Raw genomic sequence first — 11,838 nt, forward strand, 5'->3', positions numbered from 1 at the left:
GAGGGCTAACGTCTTCCTGAAATACAGCGTCACTGATTTGATGTCCCAGTCTTGACTAGACATGAGTACTGGAGTCAGTCTGTGGGAACTGAAGAGTCCTGCTCAAATGAGATTTAGAGTTAAAGGGAGGAGCTTCACCCAAACATAATGTAGAAACATTGAGCTGGTCAGGTTGGGATACAAGCTGGGTAAGTAACTGAACTGAAATACTTCCATCTTCCAACTGAGCTTGTATAGTTAAATTAATTGATGCTACATTTTTGTCTTGATTCCCAAAACTTTGTAGAGATTGGTTTTGAATTTATGAACTGAGAAAGCAAGAGTGAAACTACAAGCTCTGTGAAAATAGCTTTGCATGTCATTTACTCATTCAGTGTTAAAATGAAGTTTTAACACTTTTAACATATTTATGCTTGGACCCAGAAATATTCCCAAAAACAGCTGAAACTGCATTGGAACAAGTGTGATTATCTGATCCTTCTGTCAGATTTTTTTCTATCTGCTTTAAGAAAAACAAGATTTTAAAACAGTGAAACTAAATAAGATGGATTTTTTGTGTGATGTGGAAACTTATGTAGTTTGTCACTGTAATGTTAAGGTATTCAATTTCAGTGTCCTGCCAAACAGTAATGAAACAGAGCCAATCAAACCAGAATTTTATTAGAAATGCAAAAAAAAAAAAAAAAGCTCAGTGAAATTATGGTCTTAAAAATCACATGTGCTTTAATTTAATTGATAAGCGGGAAGAACATTATCTTGCCCAAGAAAACTGCCCAGTGGACTTTTAGCTGATGCTGGGGTGCTCTCGTGTTTTCCCTCGTGACCTGGGACGTTGGAGTTGCGACGGCACAGTTTATAACTGAGATCCTTCCTGCCATTAAGGAAGTTCTTTCAAGTGCTCATCAAGAACTTGCCCCTCTTGAGTAAACACCAGCTCTGTTTGGGACCCTTGATAGCCACAGATTAGGATGTAACAGGAACTTCCTTGCTGTTGCCGCCCTCCTAGTCATTAGGCTCTACCAAAACCTAAGCACATGCCATTTGGAGAAACTGAGAGGAACTTAAGCAGGCTGGTGCAGACATGGGCATCAACCTTGAGAGGATTCAGTATTGGGGTAAGGGTTTTCTGCTTTTTCTTTCAAACTTTCCTTCAGTTTGTCTGAGGACATCCCGGGATGGGAAAAGGAGACGAGGAGAACAAAGGGCCAAAAACAAGATCTTTAATCCTCATCAGAGGGATTGGGTTGCACATGTTGAGATTTCATAAGGAACATGAAACGCCTTGGGCTCAACTTGTTTTCTCATCTCACCACCAGTGGCACATATCTGATATTTCAGGCCTCAGTAGACCGGATAGCGGTTCAGCCAGCCCGCCGACTTCCACAAGTAGCAACTTGTTGAGGAACCATAGAGGAACCTGTTGTTATGTTGTGCTCTCAAAGTGTGAACACGTGTGACATATTTTTCTTTTCTATACCCTAAAATATAAACTTAAAATCTGGGTGTAACTGCAGGAATTCAGCAATGTGTGATTGTTTATCTTATTCTCGCTCAAATGTGTTCTCTAGGCCATCGCATGCAGACAGGAAGAGTTCAGTCATGACCTGAGGGTAAGCACCTGGGGCTGAAAGGATCAAGGTGAGCAAGTGCTGACTTGCTACATTAAGGGTTTCCTTCCAAAAGACTACAGCCTACAACCTGAAATTCACCTAACAGCATTTCAAAAACACAGATGATTCTTTTTTCAGCGTATCTCATTTTGTTAGTAAACTGCTAGAGACACTGATAAGACACATAATGCACTGCATCCTTAAAACGTAAGTCAGTGCTCATTTGTAAAATTAGTAAATGAGTCCATTGCAGTTTGTTTGTTTTACATTTTGCTTTATTCACTGGGTGTCATACTTAAATTGCAGTGACTATGTTGCACAATCATGTTTTCTGGTTTCATTTTATTCATGTTTCAGGTCATTGGAGGACAAGCCCCATCACCGTTTTCTGAACGCCAACTAGAGGCTGACTTTTGACCCGCAGTTCCCCTTGTAATGTCCTGGGACTTGTAAGGAATTAGTCTCTACTGCTGTGACTTGTAAGGATTTTTCATTGTCATGTAAAATCTCACTGTGACTCATAAAGTGGAGAGAGGGTGGTGCTAAAAATGGACTGAGGACCAGAGGGTGCATTTGATCTGAGAGGGACAGGTGGGCGTGCAGAGGATAGACCCCCAGAGACACAAGAGGCCATCCCAGACACGGTGCCGGCATCATGGGGGAGTGGGGCTTCCTCAGCGGCCTGTTTGATAACCTCCAGGCCCACTCGCCCATGCTTGGCCGCTTCTGGCTCTTCCTCATGCTGGTCTTCAGGATCCTGATCCTGGGCACCGTGGCCAGCGACCTGTTTGAGGACGAGCAGCAGGAGTTTGTCTGCAACACCCTCCAGCCAGGCTGCAAGCAGGGCTGCTACGACATGGCCTTCCCCATCTCGCAGTACCGATTCTGGGTGTTCCACATCGTCCTCATCTCCACACCCTCCCTGCTCTTCCTCATGTACGCCATGCACCACCACAGCAAGAGGAGGGGCAGCCGCATGAGCACCCAGGACTACAAGGAGGAGCTCCACATGAGGAAGCTCTACATCATCAACGTGGCTTTTCGCATGGTGGTGGAAATCGGTGTCCTCGTGGGCCAGTGGTGGCTGTACGGCTTCAAGGTGGAGCCCCAGTTCCCCTGCAGCCGCTTCCCTTGCCCTTACACAGTGGACTGCTTCACCTCGCGCCCCGCTGAGAAAACCATCTTCCTCTGCTTCTACTTTATTGTCGGGGTGGTGTCTGCTATTTCCAGCTTTGCAGAGCTTTGCTACGCCTCCATAAAGTGGTTTTGCCCGACCAAGGAGCCTTTACCCCCAGAGCGCTCCTGTGTCTGCCAGAACCTCCAGAACTGGAAGCTGCAGGAAGCGGAGGAAGATGAAAAACCACGAGGCAGGACAATGTCCGAGAGCTTGCGGGGCAGTGTGAGGCTGAAGGGGGGCTCAGTGAGGGGCAGCAGCAGCAGGAAGGTCTGCAGCTATGGCCACAAGCCGAGGAGCGGCAAAAACCTGAGTAGCAAGACGCTCATGGTGTGAAAGGGCCTTGATTGAAATGTACACTGCAAAAGAACAAGTCATTTGTCTCATATTCACTCTTGTTTTCCCTTCAACAAGTGAAAAATGCCAGTGGGATGAGATAATCCCACTTGTTTCCATTGTTTCAGCTTGTTTCCACATTTTTTTAATCAGTCGTCATTTTCTTTCTCGATACTATTGTGCTGCTCTGCTTGTTTCAACATATTTATATTTGTTCACAGAAAAATATCCTGAAACTGCATTGGAAACAAGTGGGATAATCTCATCCCACTTGTTGTTGCCAGAATCCCACTTCTTTCACTTGTTTAAAAAAAAAAAAAAAAGCAAGACTTTAAGACTGAGTATAAGACTAAATGACTTTTTAAGATGGAGCTTTTTGCAGTGCACTGCAGTTCAGCACAGTATCTAATTTTCTACTTGAATGCTGCATACTTGTAGTTAGTCTATGTGATCTCAGTTACCAAAAAAAGCTTTCTGTCTGCCATTAAAGGAGACATCATAAGGAAATAGGTCTGCGATAGTCAGACAGTTAGGAAGTGAGCACATTTACTCGACGTCATAACAAGACTGATTGCGGTGACAAGGCAGACGCATGTAGGACTGATTGGTCTGATAGTTCATTAGAGAACCCCAAAACAGCTTGGGAACCACAGGAAAGTCATTGAATTAGTGTAACGGTGAAAACAGTGAGTCAGTGTTTTGTGTTTAAAGAAAAAAAAAAAAGAGAGAGCAGCCAGTGCACCCTGCTGCTCTTGGGAAACGGGAAAGTGAATGGAGAGACACGAAAAAGGAGGCTGGACTGGACGTCTTGAAGCAGAGAGGACATCGTGTTATGCATTAATGCAGCAGAATCCCAGTGCCTCCTCTGTTTATAGAATCCAAACATATTATCAAACTGTTTCTTCATTTTATCTTAGATCCTATCATATTCCAAAGACTGATACTAAAAAACATCCTGTCTTTAGATAGTGATAAAGATGAGCTGTGGTGTATGAAGTAAGGACAAAGCAAACCTTCATAAACATGATCCTTTCATGAATTAGATCCGCAAAGTTACCTGCTGAGTGAATGTCGCCACATTTCATCATCTTTCACTAATGACATAACCTGTATTTTCTAATGCCGCTAATCTAAAGGGAAGTTTCTGCCAGAGTGCCATGCTTATTTTATTTCCAAGTCTTTGCAAATGTAAAATGGGATGGTGTTAAATGGGAGACTTTGCAATTTGCAGCTGCAGTAGTGTGCTTTGTTTCCTCGTGAGAGAATGCAGTGGGTGTTAGCAGCTTCACGGCTTCAGCGTTTCAACATTTAATCTGTCAGACTGAAAGTTAGTACTTTAAGAGCAGAAACAGGTTCAGCAGCATTTTTACAGTCTGTTGTTGCGTGGGCCTTTTAATGCCGCCTGACCACTAGTTTTTGATCATGCAGCTACTTGTTGCTGTAGAGCTGTTCAAAGTTAAACCTGTATGAAAAAAACATTATCACTTTGTCCTATCATGTACTGTAATAATGTTTCAAAAGCTCAAGAACAAATTATTATAAGTCATCATACCATGGTTGTATAAAAATATGCAATCTAGTTCCTCCAGGGCATTTGCAGGATACAGGCTTCTACTGAACATCTTAAGAGTTCAATAAAGTAGTTTTGCAAACTTTGCTTTCAGTCGTCTCATGTTTTATGAATCCCTTCATAACACATCCAACATTTTATTGCTGCTATTCAGTAACTCAGTTCCTCTGTACTCTGTTTACACCTTATTAATTCAGTCCTTTGTCCACAGAATTCTCTTAGTATTCAAACACACAACATACATTCATTTTGTTTTGTGTGCTGTACAAGGACCTCTCCAAATCAATAACCTATTAGCATCACCAGACACTTAAAGTTGTCCTCTCGTACAAAATGGTTTCTCTTGCACTTCCATGTAAGTGCTCTTGCGGTTCCACATAAGTGTTTTGTCATTCTTCCTGATATCTGAGAAAATACGAAAAATGAAACTCGTATGAAAAATGAAACTCCTCTCATTTTGCAAGTTTCCTAATTTAAAAAGAAGGACCACTCCCATTCACTGAGCCGCTTTTTCTAGCTTTTTGCCTTCAAACCCAGGAGCAAAACCTTCAAATGAGGCAGCCAATCAGAGCAGTGGGCTGTTGGCATAGACTCGTTTTTTATAATTATTATTTTTTTTAATATACCCTTCACAAACACTTGAAGGAACTCTGTTAAACTGCTAAAAAGACTAAAATATGGCACCTCTCCTCCCAGTAGTTTCAGTCGTTTTTTATTAGTGTTTGGAGTAAATCCAAGTGAGAAAACAAGGGTGTGAGTTATCAAAAGAGCCTCAAGTCATAAGTCTATGAAGACGATTTTGCTGGTTGTTTCTCCATACTAATATGATCAATAACTGAAACCTCTTGGAAATTTTTTTGGGAGTTCCCAAAAATTACATCTGGCGATCCACACTTTAAACCTGATGTCACTGAGTCATATCCCATCTAGAATTACAAGGGTAACCGAGAGGAGAGGACAGAAACACAAATGCTTGTTGCTGTCTGAATACTTTGACTTATCCTTAAGAGCTCAATACACGTCACTGTTCTCCTATTGATCAATGACTGGAAATGTCAGATACAGTCCTGTATTCAGAGTTCCTCTTGTAACAAAGCAAACTAAAGGCAGAACCGAAAAAAATCAGTCTCACAAAACATACACTCATATAAAGAATGTGAAATGAGACTAATACATTTCTGACTGACAAAACATTCATTTGGTGTTCAGAATCTTATTTAGTTTTGGTGAATAATGATTTTTTTTTTTTTTAAATCCTCTGGAAATGAACCAGTCACCACCCCAGCAGTCTTGTACACGACCAAACCTCCTTGTTTCATGTGTGAACAGTAGATGGCAGCAGTGCAGCAGCCAGCGGTGCTCCCTTGAATTATTAAGCTCTCATACCCAGCAACATGACTTAATTTGCAGGCGCATAATTCCAGTGACAGCATCCAAGCTTTCAAGTCATTACGAAAACTCAGGGGCGGCTTTATTCTTGATTGCTTCGGAGCCATTGCATAACACAGGGCTGCTAATTCATGTGTAGCCCCTCTTAGCATCGCTTCTCGTCAGTGGGGACAATTCAGATTGAGCCATTGTAATGTCTTGTGGAGCCCATTCCACCTTGAAAAGGGTTATAGCACCATGTAAATTGAATTGAATGGTTCTTTGGTCTTAACGATTACGGCGGTAGCTTGCAATGAGAGCGCTCTCAGATGAAATACAAAAAAAAAAAAAAAAAAAATGAGATTGTCTTTTCGAAGATTTAAGCAGTCACAGATCCAAGTGGCTCATCTAAACACAAACTCATCTAAACATTCTCCAAAGCAGCTTTTTTTTTTTTTTTTTTTTTTTTTTTTTTTTTTTTTTTTTGTACTCAAACACTACTGCCTGACACACACACACACACACACACACACACACACACACACAGCGCGCACACCCCCTCCCACTGTTCCCTGGACACAGCATATTATGCAGATTGCAAAGCGGTGCTGGCTCTTTGATGTGCATAGAACAGAATTCTAGATGTCTTTTATATAACCGCTCCGTCTCTCGCTGGAGAGGCAAGGAAGGAAGAGTCGACGAGGATTACTGTCAAAACTTTTCCCCTTTCCTCTATCTGGCGGCGTCTCTACCTTTCCCGATCTGTCTTAAATTCCAAACAGCAAGTCTGTCTGCTTCTCTCTCTCTCCGTCTCGTTCCTCCAGCCTCTCCCTCTCCCTCCACTCTTTTGTGAAACCGTGGAGGCCTCGCTGCTTGAGTTTCTCTCGAGCAGAATGTAGGTCATCTGTTTTCAGCGGCTCCCCTCACACCAACACAGAGGAGGAAAAGATGGGAGTGGCAACTTGTTTCTCCTCGTCTCTCCTCCTCCCTCCATCCTCCCTGGCTGGCTGGAGGAGACACTTTAGGGGCTTCCTGAGCAACACCTGAGTCCCCTGCCCCATCCACAGACGCTCTCTCAGGGCCCACCTGGCTGGCTGACTGACAGGCCCTGGTGAAAACAATTTTTCTTGTTTTCTTTGTGCATCTCCCGTTCTGCCAAGTCATGTAGAGGACAATATGACAATATGGCAAGATGCCACCTCCTTCAAAGGGGGAGAAAGCACAAATAGCTTTTTAAAGTACATTTGGCTGTACATTTGTAATATCTGTGACAGTTAAAGGAAAACCTCTGCCTTTTTTAAATATCATTTTCTCATTCTGAATTTTCTTAAATATCCGATCAAAAAAACATTTATATCAAGCTGCTGTGATAACGCTATTCCAAACTGACTGAATGGTTTCCGGCATTCAGCAGCTTGAAATACGTGTGTGTCGCCAGCTAACAACAGACTCTGCAGCCTAACCCTGCCCGATGCAGCGGACATCAGCCTGGCTTTGTGTGCACGTGTGTCAAATTTCTCAAATTTGCTGTTTTGAGAGTTTGAAATCTCAGCTGTCATTGCAATAACAGCGGATTAATGGTATTGAACATCAATACTCTTGAATCCCTGGTGCCGTGCCAGGGACATTACATGGCAAAATGTTACACAGATTACATTTTCACTCCTAAGGAACTGCACCCCAGTTTATTCAGAATTGGACTTCATTTGGTGTTGCTCTCACCCGCCCACACAAACAATCTAAAGGAATAAATGCTCCAGAGTGTGAATAAACTGCCTCACTCTTGCTTGGTGTGAACGCGCCCCGTAGTCAAATTGTAAAACAAAGCGCCTGTAGATGTGATAGAAGGTGACTTTGAGGGTCATCAGGTTCCTGACCTTTTCAGCAGCAGTGTGACTTGATATGCATGTGCAGTGCATGGTGGGAAGTGTGGGGAATATTCAAGCTCAGTTATATAAGCGTGACCTATAGCACCCTCTCCAGTGCTGACAGTGCCCTCTGCCTCTCTGTGTGCTCTTGCTGACCTTTCTCTCCCTCTTTTTCCTCTCTCTTTTTCGCTCTCTCCTCCTCCCTTCCTCGCCATCTCTCTCTCCTCCTCTCCCTCTTGTGTCCCCTCTCGCTCGTCCTGCTCGACTCGCTCGAAGCCATCGAGGCATGGCTCAAAGTTTATGGCGTCACTGAAGAGCTCGGGTCACCGCACATCACACCTCGCCACTGTATCTTTTCCTCCGCATTACTCCCCTCCTCCTCCTCATCTTTCTCCCTCTCCATCACCATTGTTCCTTTCATCAGCCCGTTCCCCCCTCATATTTTTCTTGCCTTAAAGGCCCACTTTGTGAATGTGGCATTTACAGTCAAATATTCTCGCTGCTCCTATTTCTTCGCTTGATTTTCTCGTCTTTCCCTCCCCCTCCTCCATCTTTCTTTCATCTTGCTTCTCCAGCCCGAGGGTTGAAGTGTGAACGCTACATCGTCACCCACTTTCCCTCCCTCCCTCGCAAGGAAGATGTCTTGTCAAGTGTTTGGACTCAGGCCACAAAGCCATGCTGTATACACTGACCAGAAAGCATATGAGCCAGCTGACACAATAGCTCTGTCTGAAGAGGTCGATGCCTCTTGGCTGCTCTCTTTGCCCGGTGCTGCCAACGTGGCCGACGGCGCTGAAGTAAATCGTTGCAGTTCATTTGTAGCCTCATGCAGCCAGTCGGCACATCTGTATTTCAAGCCTTTCCATTCCAAAAACGAGATATTCACAATTTGGAAAATGTGTGTTAAAAAGAACATTCAATTGCAGTGTCTCTCCAGAACGGTGAGAAAAAAAAAGATCCAGGCACTCAAAGAGTCAAGGATTTTAACTCTTTCTGTGATGATACAGCCAAGAATATAAAGGCTGTGTAACTTCATACCTCACACATGTGCTTTGTATTCTTTTTTTCTTGCATTTATGCAGTCATTTTTTCCCACTCAGAGCCCATTTTATTGTGGGAAGACCTGAAAAGTCAAGGAAATGAATTTAAGTTTTCTGCCATAATTCACAGAGAGTTATAAGCATAGATGACGGCGAGGATGGATAAATGTCGGGGTGTGGATTGGCACTGATTTCTCCATTTGATGTGATTCAACACCAATTTTGATTTGATTCCATATTAATTCAACTAAGGGTATTACATTTACAATAGCAATTTTAGAGCTTTTATTGTACAGCAGCTTTGCCTTTGTCTTCGTCTGCTTTTTGGCTTGATGGCACAAGCTCGAGGACTGAAGCTGTTCATTAGATAAAAACATAAAAAATAAAAAAAAAACATATTTCCACTGCTGAGTTTGTGTAGGCTGGTCGTTCCACTGGACGGAGGGTGCGCCACAAACCTAATTTTGCAAAAAATCCTCACACATCTACCGAAAAAATAGCACTGATGAAAAGACTGATCTCAGGATTTCAAGTATTGATATTGGATTGTTCGAATGAAAGTTGTGATCAATCTGAAAATCAGTGTTTTTACACATTCCTTTGTATTATACATATATATCTTTTGTTGTTTGTTTTCTGTGTCTACAACATCTATTGCATGTCTGTCCGTCCTCTGTTGCTCCCCTGAGGTTTCTTCCTATTTTTCTCCCTGTTAAAGGTTTTTTTTTTTTAGGGAGTTGTTCCTCATCCGACGTGAGGGTCTAAGGACAGAGGATGTTGTATTTTCCTGTAAAGCCCTTTGAGACAAATTTGTAATTTGTGATTCTGGGCTATATAAATAAATAAAATTGAATTGAATTGAATTGATAAATGGATTTAAAGTGAGGGATGGGTGGATAGGTTGAGGTTCAAGGTTTGAGGTTTTGTTATTAGTACCCATTCCAGAGTTAAAACACAAGACGTCAGAGAGATACGGATTCAAAAGACATTGAAATTAAATACATTAAAATGAGTATCAGCATAATATCAAAATAGTATCAAAGTATGAAAGCAGGGCAGAGAGGAAGGTCATGCCATAGAGCTTCTACACACACACGCGCACTCAGCCAGTCACTCAAAAGGTTAAAGTGCCATAGATAGATGGATGAATGGATGGATAGATAGATGGATGGATGGATGGAAGGATGAACGGATGGATGGACACAAAGTAAAGTTGTGAGGCTGAGCAAGTATCAGCACTCTTGGTTTCTGTCAAACCTCCATCGGTGCTCACTTGTTTTGGATGTCCTTGCCGGTTCTCGTGGGAGATTAGTGTGTGTGTGTTAGTGTGTGTGTGTGTGTGGCCACTCAAGTGTAGTGCATTGTGTGTGTCCTTGTGAATTTAAACTTGTGTGTGTGTGTGTGTGTGTGTGTGTGTGTGGCTCGCCCAGTGCGTGCAGAGCTGTCCAGAGTGGTGTGCTCAGCAGTCGTGCTCGGCTGCACACTAACGCGATGTGACAGGCTAGAAATACCAGCACCGACCGCTCTCTCACCCACCCACCGTCAATACACACCCACACCCACACCCACACCCCCCCACACACACCCTCCCCACCACCACCCCCTGCGCCCACACCCCATTGGCTATCCACCTCCATCACTCCATGTCTTCTGCTTGGAGACAGAACCATAAGCCACAGACACTTCCCCACACCTCACCCCCCATACCTCCTTTTCCTGTAATTTCCCCCACAACCCCCCCCCCCCCCCCCCCCCCCCCCCCCCACCCTCCCTCCCGTTGCCTGTTTACCAACGGCCCTTATGGTGGATGCGCGTCGGCACTGACATGCACAGCAAAACAGTGACGCGGTATGCCATCGAACATATTATGCAACACCATTATATCCCTCCGCCTGAGAACGCTCTCTTCCTTCTTCTTTTCTGTGTTTCAGTGCGTTCCTGCTCGCGTGCAAAATCAAACCAGGGTGGCGAACGCAGTAACATACAAGTCAACTGACATCCGAGGTTTTAGCAATTTGACCGTTCACCTCACCATTTACCAAGGACAATTAAAAGGAACAGTTCTCCCAAAATTAAAATAAAAAAAATATATATATATATTTTCCCAACATACACTTAGTGCAATTTAACCATCCAGATTGTTTCGGCGTGATTTGGTGACGTTTCCAGTCTGTCCTCCTTCACCCCGATACTGCGTGGCTGGATGGGTGTGTGTTTGTGGCACTCAAACTGTCAAAAATTGAAATGGGAAAAACTCAGCAGCAGCAGCTCTTTCAAAAAATAATGACACAGATACCTGACAGTTTGGTTGGGAGCAATTTTCTGCTGAAAAACATCAATAAACTGTTCACAGAGGCAGATATATATCATTTGCTCAAATTTGCAGTAGCTCAACAAAGGAATAGCCATATAGCCTCACTGTGCTGGGCGGCTGGGAGACAGGGGAGGTCATTTCAGACTGGAAACCTCACCAAATCACACAGAAACTAAATCTAAATAGATAGATTGCACAAGTTAAGTGGGAAAACAGCTTTTTTTTTATGTATTTTGAGTGAACTGTTCCTTTAAAATACCAGCCGCAATTTAATATTCTGACGTCTGAGAATGAGCAGATACTTTTCTTTTACACTTTTTTTTGCAGGGAAAGCTGACTGAACATGCATGCTCTTTTTCAGCGACACCCTGCGTGCGAGCTGCCCTGTACAAACACAGTCTTCTACTGTTTGCCATGGAGCAGCTCTACTGGAGCAGCTGAGGGTTAAGTGCCTTGCACGTTCCCAAAAAAAAAAAAAAAATCATGTTCGTCCTGTGAGCTAAATGGCAGCTAAATATGTCCACCGCTTTACAGAAAACACCCCCTAAAGGCAGGATA

The 11,838-nt window shown here is 43.3% G+C and overlaps 1 protein-coding gene across 5 annotated transcripts; it reads left to right on the plus strand.

Annotated features, from left to right (window-relative positions):
* Positions 1–103: 103 nt before the first annotated feature.
* LOC115378427 (gap junction delta-3 protein-like) lies at positions 104–3,464 on the plus strand. 5 transcript variants are annotated; one of them, XM_030078692.1, is made up of 3 exons: positions 104–188; positions 1,569–1,638; positions 1,968–3,464. In XM_030078692.1, the coding sequence occupies exon 3, from the start codon at positions 2,266–2,268 to the stop codon at positions 3,118–3,120; it is 855 nt and encodes a 284-aa protein (XP_029934552.1). In that variant the 5' UTR covers positions 104–188; positions 1,569–1,638; positions 1,968–2,265; the 3' UTR covers positions 3,121–3,464. The 5 variants fall into 5 exon arrangements, with proteins under 5 accessions (XP_029934552.1, XP_029934554.1, XP_029934550.1 ...); XM_030078694.1 differs by having other exon boundaries at positions 1,569–1,610; XM_030078690.1 differs by having other exon boundaries at positions 108–1,115.
* Positions 3,465–11,838: the final 8,374 nt, after the last annotated feature.

The sequence above is a fragment of the Myripristis murdjan genome, chromosome 19, assembly GCF_902150065.1.
Source record: "Myripristis murdjan chromosome 19, fMyrMur1.1, whole genome shotgun sequence".
Lineage (NCBI taxonomy): Eukaryota > Metazoa > Chordata > Actinopteri > Holocentriformes > Holocentridae > Myripristis > Myripristis murdjan.